Source organism: Rhipicephalus sanguineus, chromosome 7, assembly GCF_013339695.2.
Source record: "Rhipicephalus sanguineus isolate Rsan-2018 chromosome 7, BIME_Rsan_1.4, whole genome shotgun sequence".
NCBI classification, from domain to species: Eukaryota; Metazoa; Arthropoda; class Arachnida; order Ixodida; family Ixodidae; genus Rhipicephalus; species Rhipicephalus sanguineus.
Window position 1 is genome coordinate 60080177 of NC_051182.1, and position 14348 is coordinate 60094524.

A 14348-nucleotide genomic window follows, 5' to 3' on the forward strand; every position below is an offset into this window, starting at 1 on the left:
CGCACGTTGCAGAGAAACGCAGAGCCGATAATTTCCTCAACAGCCCACTTCAGTAGGATGGCCACTCAGCTAAGAGATGTATACGAGGAAATCGAAAGTCAGCCAGAATGGTATCCGGCATTGGTGAGGTGCTTATCCTGACCGCTGTTCTAGCATATCATTGGAAAAGGCCGTTGCTATAGCGTTACTTGATGTATTCGCTATAGAGATGATTCCGAATTCGATAGTGCCGTCTGTCAGTCATTGTGTCGCGACAAGAGCATAATCAACATATTAGTTCTTTGTCTGTATTGAATTGCGTTCAAGTGCCACGTCTTTGTTGAATAAATACCATGAAAGAAAAAAATTGGGCAGCGAACTGCGGAGCGAGGTGTCGCAGGTTCGAAACCCCGGTCGAGCGCTTCTGAATTATTTTTATTTTTTGCATTTATATATAGATACATATACAAATCCGGGACATGACGGCAAGAATCTGCCGGGAGTGTCTATATAATTGCTGTAGCAACAAAGGTCTGATGGGTTGAGTGATTGAAACACTTGACAAAATTTTAAATTGGGATATTCACAACGGAAGCGAGTCGTATGTCATATTCAAGTTTGCTACACTCTAAGCCGCAAAGGTGCGAAATGGGAGTAAGTGCTGCATTTCGTCCCCGCAACAGGCAGTTCGTCCCCGCAGGGATTAACTGCAAGACGAGGGTGCCGTGTGCAAAGTGAGGGAGGAACTGTTAGACCAAAGGGAGCAACGTTTACTCCCATGGAACTTTCCGGCGCAGTGGCGACCTCGAACGAATGGTCAGCATGCGCGTATTCAAAGAGTCCGCTAAAGAAATGAACTGTTAACAGTTTATTTAAGTGTAAACGGTCTTGTCAACTACGGCAACTGCGGCAGAAGTAAAGTAATATCGTTCATATGGCATAATAAAAAAAAAGTGAAAAAGCTTTCACACACAAAAAAAATGTGCTCGCGCCCAAGCTGTATCAATGCGCGGCGTGGTGTTCTCGTCGTATGCACGGCAAGCTAGGACTCGGCGGTTTTGCGGTGTGTTGTGGATGTGTTCTCGTTTCGTGGTTGCGATTGCTGTCACTTGTGGTGCACTGAATCATCATCGCGTTGTGGTAAACGTGATCTGCTACTGGAATGAAGTGCTACCCTATCGAAATGCTACGCGCCGACTGGGACATCGCCTGAGAGGTGAGTGTAAACAAGGCTGCCATCACTCCGCGTGATTTTACCTGTGTGCAGTTGATATGTAGCGATCACCGCTTATTTAACATTCACGTTCTGCGCGAACAAAACACGCATGATTGATGAGCTCGCGCGATACAGCTTCGCGATTGCTGCCCCGCCTGCTATAGAATTACAAGCATGATGGTTGGGCCATCGAAATGGTAACCTCGGTGAAGGCTCAACATTAGCTGTAGCAAGTACAGCTGTTCAAAAATAGCTTTGTTTTCAGTGCTGCCCAAATAAGCGTTGTTTATCAGAAATATTCGCAACTTTGTAAAAGAAAATTCACGTAAACTCCGCACAATATCTTCTATAGCAATGTAAACAAGTCATTTGGGAAGATTGGCTGTTAAAATAGTATGTCTAGCTAAAGGCTTAGCACCGCTAACACGGGCAGTCGGCGGCGGCATCGGCGATTTCGCTCGTTTGTAGCGATGCTAGGAATCATTTATTTTTCTATCTCTCAAATGAAGAGCAAGCTTCATTGATAAATAAGTGGGCCCACTAGCGTGTCGCTGTGAAAGCGTGAAAAGTTAAACTCGAGGACGGGTTTTTCGAACTTCATAACGCATTCTGAACTGTTCCATTGCACTATATGACAGGTTCTGTGAAAGAGCAGTTTTCGTCTAATTTTTACGCATGCAGCATTTCTAACAGACGCCTTGTGACGTGACTGCAAGTGCACGAACAGTTCTGCCGGAAATATTAATGCTTCTGCAATTACTTTTTCAGCAAATCGATGAATGAGAGAGTTGCGCCTCCTGAGAAACGTCTTCAACATCTTGCAGCTATGAACACGCTCTCAGCAGCTGTCGATGGTGTTGTTGCACTTTCCTGACGTCGGCTGGACAGCATCCGTTCGGATAAAGCATTGCACTTTTCATTGTCTCTCCTATAATGCAGGGAAGCCATCCTATCTTCTGTATTCAACAAAGTTGTTCAATTTATGTGTACACACGATGCTGCAGAATTGACACGAGTCGCTGAATAAACTTCGTTGTTTCTTTAGACGTTTTCGTTTTTTTGTCATTAAACAGACATTTTCACTGAACGATATAACCAACCGTGTTCTGTACAGTGAGAAGCGAGCAAGCTTGGCACGTCGACGGGAGCATACATGAGACCGTTTATATTACATACATTCATCAAGCGCCCAAATTCGCTCGAAACACGCGCGCAGAAAAACCAATCCATCGCATTTTGCATTTTCATGAACGTGATCACCGAATGGTTGCTTGCGAAACACTGAAGGCTGAAGTCTAATATAACAAATCTTGCTACTGTGACTAACATGGCAGAACGCGCAGCTTCCAGACGGTGCCTGTACATATATAGCCCCGGTAATATTCACTCTGCTGCGTACTGGCGTGTGGTATAGTGGTTAGCGTACGCGACTGCTGATTCAATGGTCACGAGTTCGAATCCTGTGAGTTTGTTGTGAATTTTCTGTAGTTTACTCCTGAATTTATTTCTGTATATTAATTGTATATGTCGTCAAATGCGTGTATCAACCTCCAAATTCTCGGTAATTCAACCAGAAACTGTATTAAATTGATTTTTTTATCGAGAAGGAGCAACTGTTAGTCCCATCAGGGGTAACAGTTCGTCCCTACGCAGCTACCATGCAATAAATCAGTTACTCCCTAAAAGGGGTAACTTTTACACCGCGACATTTCGTCCCTCAAAACAACTGAGGATTAACAGTTCGTCCCCCGGCAGTTACTCCCTAAAGGACGAATCGTTCATCCTCTAGGGAGTAATGGTTGTGGCAGTGCAGTTACCCCCCAAAAGGACGAACCACAGACCCTTTTTCGTCCTTTGCGGCTTAGAGTGTACTGCCCTAAACAGGACACTAAATTACATTGCAACATAAAGTGGATTTTTTCCAGAGAGCAAATAATCTGGACTGTCGACAGGGCTCCATTGTTTGACATGACGTTATCTTGTAGCTGATCTGGAGCACTTCGGGCTATATGCGCATACGTGCAAAAAATCTGGGCGCCACGTATGAACGAGCACAGTTTCAAAAAAGTATATTTTATTGCCTCAAACAACAGGTCACACACACAAAAAACTTCCGAAAGTAGCAACAATAGGCAATATTATTCTTCATATACGGTTATAGTGCATCTTGCGATCGCATCTGACACCCCTAGGAACACCTGAAGAAGGCTGCGCATGCGCGCTCAAATGAAAACGCATACGTATGCAAGGGACTTGCCCACATGTTTCCTCGAATGTAAATGTGATACAGGGTCCGCGACTCCTGAAGCCCTTTCATACATGTATGACGTCTACCGGCTGCATGGCTGGTGGATATACGCACGCTAAAGAATGCTTTGCTGCCTACTTGCCGTGTGATGTTTCATCATGGATGATAGCTGCGTGCCCTTCCTTATACGAAGATTTGTAAATATCCTGCAGCTCGAGCTACAATCGTTGCGGTTTTCGTGGATGAGTATGTGAGAACTGAGGTCTGACTTGCTAATAATTGTACTGCTACAGAACTGACAGCAAAGCTTAGGTACTTGCTTAGTGAATACGCTTATGACGCGAAAGGCTCCCCCTTTGGGTAAATCTCTTACCGCATACGTCGCACCCATAAGGCTGCTCGCCAGTGTGACTTAAAACATGCGTTTTTAGCGTACTCAAGCGCGCGAATGCAGCGGGACACAGGTGGCAGTGGTACGGCTTCTCGCCCGTATGCGTGCGGGTGTGCGTGGTAAGCCCTTCTTTTAAGCTAAACGTACGGCTACAAAACTGGCAACTGAACTTCTTCACACCGGAGTGAAAGATCTTATGCTGCGAAAGGTTGGACATTGATCTGAAACACTTCCCACATACGTCGCAGCGGTGAGGTCGCTCACCGGTGTGGGCTAACACATGCCTTTTCAGCGCACTCATATCCGCGAATTCAGCGGGACATAGGTGGCAGTGGTACGGCTTCTCGCCTGTATGCATGCGGGTGTGATATTTCAGTGCTTGTTTAGAATGAAATTTGCGGCTACAGGACTGACAATCGAAATTCTTTACGCCTGAGTGAATAATCTTGTGCTGTGAAAGGTTGCACCTCGATCTGAAACTCTTCCCGCATTCGCCGCACCTGTGAGGTCGCTCGCCGGTATGGCTTAAGACGTGCTTTTTCAGCGTACTCAGTTGCGCGAACGTTGCGGGACACAGGTGGCAGACGTAGGGCTTCTCGCCAGTGTGCGTACGGGCGTGGCTTCGGAGCGAGTCTCTGCGGGAAAATTTTCTGCGGCAAACATGACAGGCGTACGACTTCTTCCCTGAATGAGTGAGTGAGTGGTACTTGAGGCTTTTTTTCGTGCCGAATCTCTTTCCACAGATGTTGCACTCATACGGTCGTTCGCCGGTATGGGTCAACATGTGTCTCTTCTGATACTCGGTGCAGGTGAACGTGGCCGGGCACGACGAACACTCGAAGGGCCTCTCTCCCGTGTGCGTGCGACTGTGGATCACCAGGTTTTTCTTCTGCGTGAATTTCTTGTTGCACACGTCGCAGGCGTACTGTTTTTCGCCTACGTGAGCGAACAAGTGTGTTCGCAGCTGCGACTTGCGGTAGAAAACTTTCTCACACACGCCGCACTGCAAGGACCTCGTGGCCGTTGGTTTGCCTCCTGTTTCTGTTTGGCACACGTTGAGCTTGTCAGGGGTCCTGCGTTCGAGTGAGTTTCTTTAGTCATATGATGTTAAAGAGGCGTCAGAGCATACATAAGGCGCCGCGTACTTCTTAGCTCTCGAATGGATCGAGCATTCAAGTCTACAAATGAACACAGAAACCATAACATACGAAAAAATAAATAAAACAAACACATCCCTATGTCAAACAGCAGAATCAAACGTAAAAGAAAAACGGACTGGTAGAATTAGTTCTCAATGGTACATTGAGCACTGGGGACATCTTAGAACGAAACGAGAGGAGTGTTTCTCGAGGGGTGTAACGGGTATTGAATTACAGTGACGGGGAAGAGCCTTCCGTCGCAGCTCTACGACTAGACTATCGAACGCGTAATTCGAAGGTTGCAGGTTCAGATCCCACCGACAGAAAGAGTGATTTGTCTTCCATTTTATTTGATTTCAGAGAGAGAGAGAGAGGTTTATTTATAGAAAGGCAGAGAGGTCGGCCTGAGCGATATAATGCTCTAGCCTGCTACTCTACACCGGGGGTGGGGAAAGGGGAGAAAAAATTGGGGTACGCTTATGCTTCGCCTTTAAGAGTTGAACGCGTAGCGATATCCTGCCCCTAGTGCGTACTTCGAACACTACGAGTGTTTAACAGAATGCGCGCCCTAAGGTGTGTGCCTTATGTAATGGGTAGCATGCTTTAAACCAGGAGCAATTATGCGCGAGAAACTTTTTCGAAGTTGCGATGCACCCACTACGTGGTCTTAAGGGAATACGCGCAGTAATGTGTGTGCCTTTTGTAATGGGTAGCCCGCGAGGCCGAAGGTGCTCGACAAGCTGCACGAGACGTCGTAAAGAAGAAAGAACGCCACACAGGCTAACCCGCGTCAACGTCTTCTTCTTCTACTGCATACCAGAACGCGCGCAGTAAAGAAGAAAGAATGACACACAGGCGAACACGCACGACAGTCTCACTCGTCAACGTCGTCGTCTTCTTCTTTTACTGCAAAGCAGAACGCGCGCTACAATATCTTCCATCAAGAACGACCACGCTCGCGCCAATGCCATCGCCGTGCTGCAGCGAGAGTTCGCTTCGCCCCACTCATCATCATTCACCACGTGGATATGCTATGATTTTTTTGTGAAGCATTAAATTTACTTTCAGTGCAGCTCCAAGCAGAGGCGTGGCTGTGTGGTAGAACACCTGCTTGCCACGCAGACGGCCTGGGTTCGATTCTCACTCGGACCCTACATTTTTATTATTTATTTATTTATGATGATTTTTCGCTCACAACCAACGGTGCCGACACCGACGCCGGAATTTCTGCGATACGAGCTCTTTAGCGCTATCGCGTTAAAAAGAATGATGGATGACGAGGGTAAGTAAGGGAGGTGAGTATGTACAGTCCCGTCTAGGTGGCGCAGTGCTATAGCCGCGCATCCAGTCCAGTGGCTTGTAGGAAAGCTGCGACCGCTCTTATGACCACAGTTGTGCTGTTGGCGTCAGGCCGAGGGCCCAACAGAACGTCATCAGTTAATGGCCTAGTATACACTCCTTCAGTAGAGGAAATCAGTTTATGTCGTTCGCGTGCGTATGCTGGGCAGGTACAAAATATGTGCTCCAGTGTTTCTAGCACTTGACAGTGATCACACTTGCGACCGGTGTCAATGCAGCTGATGATATGTGCATAACGTCTTGTGAAGGCCACACCAAGACGAATTCGGTGAATCATACTTGTGTTGTGTCGTTTTCATTTACGAGGCATACCGAACCTCATTTCGGGGTCGCATTTGTGTAATCGCCGGTTTCGTCACTCTGGTTTCGTCCAGTGCTCAAGTGCGAGCGAGGTTACGCATTACTTTACGTTGTAGTTACTACATTACAGTGGAGGACAACAATTAATGTCCCCTATGCTATTCATGACCTAATTGTTTGTTGGATTCATTTGTTAGAGACATCCTAGAAATAATGAGAGCTCTTTATCGCTCATTTATGAAAACAGCAATCGGAGCGCCCAATAAATAGAGCTATACTAGAGCATCAGCTCTCTAAATGTGATCAGCGAGGCCATTTCATTTCACACTGGGCAGAATTGATGTGTTCTGAGATGTGCTCTGCAGCTACATTGATCACCCTCAAAATTAACGCATGCAGTCGCATAGGAGCCGTACCTTAGAGCGGGAATACCGAAATAGGAAACAAAGAACGCAATTCAACCAAAAGCAAAAATCGAGAGAAAATAAAAGATCGAGCCGATGCATGCCGTATGATATAACAACGTACTGCAACCTGCGAATTTCAAGTGATTGTTAAAAGATTCAGAAGTGATATCGAACACCACGGATGGTACTCAAGATGATTGCGAAATGCAGACCGTCAAATTTACTGAGCTTTCCAGTACGGACTGCCTCATAATGAATTTGTCGTTTTGGCACGTGAAAACCGCCCATATTATTATGGCGATAGCAAACATAAGGACACTGTCGGCGCATTTTTGCCATCGGTGTCGTGTCCCAGATATATATATATATAAGTATAAAAACATATGCGCCTTCATAAAAACAACTGTTTATTTTGTCTACGTTTCGACGGGAGCCCCGTCTTCTTCAGGACATAACAATAATATTTACAGCGTGTGTGTGTCCTCTTACAGCATGTTGAGACTGGAGGGGAAAGGACAGAAAGGAAGGGAAATAGGAACGTAACAAGTAACGGAGAAAAAAGGAGGGGGGGGGAACCACGACAACAACAACAACATAAATAACAACAATAAAAAAAAGAAAAGTCAGGAAGGTCAGTAAGGAGGGTTTTGCGTGTTAGTTTAGGAAGCGACAACAATAGAGCCTCTGCGCACCCACCTTCCCCCAAACGGACAATGTAATGACCCCGCGCATCTAGTATGGCACCTTCCGGTGTGAGGCCACGGGTGGTGTTTATGACGTCCTTCTTCGTCGTTTACCGCGTTAAAGTAATTGGTGGGGTGGAGAGTGAGGGCTTTCAGCGTATGCTTTTCCGTGTCGGCCTGGGTGTAAGACCCGAAGTGGCCGGTGGTGTTGCCCCGTCGTCAATATTTATTAAGCGCATCGGCTCTTTTTGGAAGAGGAAAAGATGTAGAAAGAGGTAAGGGTTGTAAAGGAAAAAGACGGACTAAGAGCTTGTTCGTGTAATGAGAGTTTAAGTGCAGTGCTGTACGACGTACACTACGCTGTACGACGTCCGGGACCACTTATCTGTGCATGCCGGCTGTGATTGAAGTGGCAGATGAATCCTGGTTAGGGAGATGCATAAGCTCAAGGCTGTACCGAGGAGCGCTATCATTCAAAACATTATTATGCTCGCACTGGGCGGCAAGGGGCCGGGGACTGATTAGAGAATGGCGTTTGCGCTTTTTATTGATCGTAATGCGGAGAGGGTTCCCGGGTGTTCATTTATTCCACTTTTTATCGTGTTGAATTTGTATATAAAGTATCATTCACGTTGCTCCCTTTCTCTGGTTGTTCGAAAATTGATTTCCAAGAGTGTAACCTTGATACCCTCGAAACTGTGATCTTTTAATGCGACATGTTTAGAAAGTGGAAGGCCAGGCAGGGAACGTACATGTGACCGATGTTTGTTGAACCTAATTCTAAAAGGCATGTCTGTCTGGCCTACGTATTGCATGTTACATACCCCACATTCCAAAAGGTATAAGACGTTCTTTGAGTCACAGTCGAGTGCACCACTTATTTTGTGCTTAAAATTGCTTTCCACCACGGTTGCTGTCTGCATGTACCTATCTTTGAGTTTATTAAATGATCTCTGATACTTCTTGGCCGCCTGTATACCACACCCGGAGGGGAAGTGAAAATTTTGGATAGTCGCTTGCTCTGTTCCAATATGTTAAAGTGTTTTTTAAGATCTTATTAATGTTGGGTGGGTGTTTGTGAAAGTTAATACAAGATTTTTCTTGCGCTGCTGATCGGTATCTTTTTGTTGGTGTAGTAAAGTCTGGCGGTCCACATTTGCCGCTTTTTTGATCGCGTCATCAATGATAGCTGGTGGGTATTCTTGATGGAGGAGTACCTCGCGCATACGTGCGGTGTTTTTTTGGAAATCCTCTGAGCGAGAACAGATTCTTTTGAATCTGTGTGCTTGGGAATAGGGAATACTGGTCTTGCAGTGGCGCGGGTGGCAGCTTTTGAAGTGCAGGTACCGTTGCCTGTCCGTAGGTTTTCTGTATACACTAGTGAACAACGCGCCATCGTCTATTTGAATGTGTACATCCAGGAAGCTTATTTCAGTGTTAGAGAAGGAGTGCGTAAAAGAAATGCTGGGGTGTGCTTGGTTAAATGCATGTATGAATTTGAAGAGTTCGTTTTCTCAATCAGTCCAAATCATGAATATGTCGTCTAGGTACCGTTTATACAATGAAGGTCTGATATCACAGGCTGCGAAGAAAATTGCACTCTATGTGGTGCATGAGTATGTTAGCGTAGTTTGGGGCCATTCTTCTACCCATTGCCGTGCCGCTAGTTTGAAGCTAGTAGTGATTGTTAAATTCGAAGCTGTTCAGTTCGAGGACAAGTCGGGTTAAAATTTCAATTACTTTTTTGCTTGGATATGCGTCAGGGTTGTGGTTGCCATATGATTCTACAAGTGCCCTGATACCATCGTCATGTGGTATATTCGAGTAAAGTGAACTAACGTCCAACGTTCCCAGAAATGCGCCGTCTGGAAATTTTACATCCGATATTTCCCGAAGAAAATCGTTTGTGTCGCGCAAGAAAGACTCATGTGTGGGTGGTATGTTTTTGATTAAAGAGTCAATATAGCTAGATATGGGTTCAGTTAATGTTCCCGTTCCTGATATAATTGGTCGACCAGGGTTTCCCTCTTTGTGAATTTTGGGGAGCATTTAAAAGCGACCTGGTGCCGAATGTGCCGTAACAAGTGCTTCTTGAAGCTGTGGATTGATCTCGTCCTCACGTCTAAGCTCCTGCAGAGCTGTCAGAATTATTTCTTTATGTTCGGTTGTAGGGTCCGATTCGAGATGTTTATAGATTTTTTTGTCATTTAGTTGTCGCTTGCCTTCCTCAATGTAATCCGATGTATTAAGAATAACAATCGCGCCACCTTTGTCTGCTGGTTTAATGACGAGATCTTCACGGTTGCTCTACGCAAGAAGCGCTCCTCTTTCTTTCTTTGAAATATTATTCATACTTGGTTTGTACGCCTTGTACGCATGTATGACATCTTTCTGAAGCGCATCTATATAGAGATCCAAATGTCGATCCCTGGTGGCGTCTGGGGTCCATTGTCGGCCAATGTTACCGCGGAAAAGTGGATTATCTTTTTGGGGTTTATCAAAGTATTCCTGCAATCGTAAATTTCGTGCGAAGTCGTCTAAATCTTTTAGAAGCGTGAATTCATCGTACTTTCCATTGCTAGGGCAGAACGTAAGTCCACGTGATAGTACAGTCAATTCTTCTTTGCTAAGTTCTTTTTCTGAAAGGATGATGGCGTTTGCTTCTTTAGGGTGTGCCGGTAGGTCTTTCTCAATGTGAGGCGGTCTGGTATTTTTGTTGTAGGCTACAGTGGGTATTACTTGTTCTGGAACGTTATCTCGCGCAAATTTCTTTGTTTTACGCTTTTCTACTTCTCCCGTTTTCTTCTTCTCGAATACGTCGAGTTCTATGGCCTCCAATTCCGAAAGAGGAAAGTTAGTTTTTGCGTGCCGCTCCTCGTCCATAAGTGTCATTAGAGTCTTTTCACAGTGTTTAATGGTGACCTTAGTTAGCTCCATTGTGGCGTGATCGAGAATTTTGTTCCAAGCTGTCAATCAATCTGGCAGCATCCTCGGTCAGCATGAGGCCATCGCCCAGCTTCGTAAGAAATGAAGAGGACACTGCGTCGTTCTGGCGGACTAAGTGCACATTACGGTGCGCTTACGTGAACATCATATGTAACTTTCGTTAATGTATTCCTGCGGGGTCCAGCAATGCTTCAATATAGCTTGGTGAATCATACGAATACAAATGTAATGTTTATTAAACTGCTATAAAAACGGAGCCAACACTGGAACCACAGATGTTAATCTGTTATGACGCCTGTATTGTAGTACACATCGTAGGAATATCATGTAGTGTTTGTTGCTTTCTTGTAAAATTAGATAGCAAGCACCACAACCACAACTGACGTTGCACCGATACTACGCCTCCTTAGGCTGTCCTTTCAAACCAGTTTATTGACCAGGCGTGGCTCAGTGGTTGAATACCTGATTGCCACGCAGAAAACTTGGGTTCGATTCCTGCTGGGATCATAATTTTCATTATTTCCAATAGTCGGGTCAACGCTACCGATTTCGGTTTTGCTTATAGGGGCCATGACACGGTCGTCCACAAATTTGTGGTTTTCAGCGAAAACTAGAAGTAGAGGGTCCATTATGCCTATACAGATTTCAAAAGTGAACCGTAAAAGAATATTTCAGTGCAAAACAAGCCCTAGAAGTCGCCGGCTGTAAACCCCGCCATTTTGCCATGGCGTGTACGACGTCACGTGCAGCACGGAACGGAGCCGTCGTCTTCTACCAAAGCTTCAGCCGCTGCAAATCGTTCAATTTCAGTGCCAAGCTGAAGAATGCTAAAATACCTCGATATTACGTGCAGCTGACCACGGAGCAATATCGTTCGCCGCAATGCAGACGCTTGCACAGCTAGCTGCTCGTTACGTCACGGCTCGCGAGTGCACCAGTGTTGCCTGACTCTCGGGCCGCTCGCGTGTTTATAAGAATATTCGATTGTAAATTAAGGGCTCGACCAAATGCACTGAAATTTCGTCAGCTTATTTGTGAATGCCCAATGAATAATCCACGTACAGGGCTGGGCAGAGATACTCATAAAGGTATTCCGGAATACAGATACCGAAATATATGAACTCGAAGCCTAAAATACAGATACTGAGATACATTCGCCTTTAACGTAACGGGATATTTCGGAGATACTTTTGCAATAAGACGAAAAAAAGTATTCCGGAATACAGTTACAGTGATACAGATATTGGAATACTTTTTTTTATTTCAAGGGTGCTCATACTACGCAAATACATTTATTAGTGCAGCATAATGTTGTAAATAATGTTGCAGCGCATTGAAACGTTGAGTTCATGTATTTATTTAGTACAGTACCCTCAGTGCCATTAAGATATTGCAGGGGTGCATACAAAGTACATAATTAGTAATAATGACATAATTACGCATATCAATTGCAATAAAATACACTATTTTACAGCAACAGTAAGTAACAAGGATCGGACACCGAAATCGACATGCTTGGCGAACAATATTAGCTATGCTAGAAATAGCACACTTGAAGCAAATCACTCGAACCACTAATGAACACCAGTAAATTAAGAAAAAGCGCACATTTATTTTTCACATTAGATCTGCTTTGCTGAGAAAGTTGCGGTGTAGGATTCTCAAATAGGCTGTCTTCTAAAGAGCGTCGGTTCAGCCTCAGCGCAAGACTCACGAATGAAAAAAAGGAATGTCTACCGCTGAAGGCGAGCACAAATACGTGTTATAGTGAATAAATACCGCCTTCATAGCCTGATTGCCCCGCAGCGTCGCGATATCTCTCTCGGGTCATCTAGATATCGAAACACTTCCGCCCTCACATGGGTTGTTCTGACTGTTCAGAAGCCGAAGTCGGTGCCAATCTTCGGAATCCTCAGCCGTCTGACCGGTCGGCTTGAATGAAGCTGTCACTACCACCGACGCTACCAGAACATATTTCAGAAAGCCGCAACAGGCGAAGTCGGCTCCGGCTGTGGGGAAGCCTGGTACCACAAAAACCATTTCACGCATGCAATCAATTAGGAACGCACCCCGACTTGGAGAGGTGGCTGAAAGCGCGTCAAAGATAGCCATCTTCTAGTCAATTCCGCTGCAACTACGGGAACTGCTTTTGGAAGTACCACCTCTTTGAGAACTGAACGCACGCGAAGCACTGCAAAGCCTCTGTTCCATGGGGGTAACCGTGAGGGGAGTTGCGGAGTAATGGCTTGCCACCGGAAAAAAATTAGGCATGCTGAACTGACCTTGAGAGACAGCGACTTTTGTCGGCAGAGTTGGGGGCAGTGTTGTCGGCAGAGGCCGACAACATTGCCCCTGCGATTCTGCCGTCTGCGGCGTCTCGCGCTTTACGGCATGGTCCATACTGTGCTTAACGGGAAACTATCGCTGCCCTATTTGTCGGCGACCGGCGGCGCGCCTTTGCTTGTCTTGGCACAAAAAAAACGTAATTCCCCCATTGGAAACACGCCTCAACTCATTTCGGACAAAAAAATGTAACGAGATACCCGTGTCCTGAACAGTATCGCGATACAGGCGATACATCGTAAATGTATTTCACTACTGAGATACAAATACATTCTGGAAATGTATCTCGATACAGAAATACCGATACTCAAAAGTATCTCTGAGATACTATCGCGATACTCTTGTATCGCGATACTGCCCAGCCCTGTCCACGTAACACAGATTATGATCAAAAATTGGGTGTCATGGCCCCTTTAACGTTGCCGCATATAAGTTACAAATGTCTGTTCTCGCCGTCCCTGCATAGGTATAAACTGTCAATCACCTGTGGCGCATACCCATACACCGCGGCCCGTGGTAAACGGGTATGTGCCACACGTATCACGAGGAACGGGTTTGACGACGTACGCGACAGGATTTTCACGTTAGTCATGTCATGACCAGACAGTCACATTCATCAAATCCGCTTACCCTCCCGTGCCAATTTTGGTATACACCCAGTTAAGGAGGCGATCATGAGAGTACCCAGACGTAGGCGGCTAGATAGATAGATTGATAGATAGATACGTAGGTAGAAACGCTCAAAGTGCCAAAAGTTCGCTAAGAAATGCTTGGCATTTAACACCGGGCACACCTTGCGTCAGACGCCCCCGTGTGGCAGGACACGCAGGGGGGTCACTCCACGCGCCGCAGTTTAAAAAAAAGACTTGCAGCGTGTTGCTCAAGCACAAAGACGTAACAACTGTGCCACTTGTTAGTTCACGCTTATCCTGTGCATACATGTGCGTTCTTTTCGGGCGTCTTTCTTTGTGCTTTAGCGGCGCGGTGCAAGTATCGCGCTGCTTGTCATTCTTCGTGTGGCATTCCAATATCTTGCTATCGCGTTCATTGCTTCGCCCTTGCGGCAAAGCTGTGACATTTTATAAGTTGACTGTATGCAGGAAATGTTGGGCAACTCAGGATACGTCGTTCTAGCAGCTATAGCGAAGACGAGTGACCGACTGTTCCATACGCTCGAATTTAGTGTTGTAGACACAATGGTGTTCGCTTTCCTGGTGGTGCGCAATCACGGACACATGAAGACAACGGCACGCTTTACAAGGCTACACTAAAGGAGACAAAGCTGCCCGACATTGTGTAAAAGGAGCATTTCGTCAAAATCGCGAAAAAGGTGAGCC

General features: G+C 45.8%; 1 protein-coding gene across 1 annotated transcript in view; it reads right to left on the bottom strand.

The window, feature by feature from the left end:
- Positions 1-3305: 3305 nt before the first annotated feature.
- Positions 3306-14348, bottom strand: part of LOC119398714 (zinc finger protein OZF-like) — a 34466-nt gene continuing 23423 nt past the window's right edge. The window contains exon 2 of the mRNA XM_049417404.1: positions 3306-4907. Within this exon, the coding sequence (XP_049273361.1) occupies positions 3764-4907 (1144 nt within the window). The 3' untranslated portion in view covers positions 3306-3763. The remainder of the gene's footprint in view (positions 4908-14348) is intronic.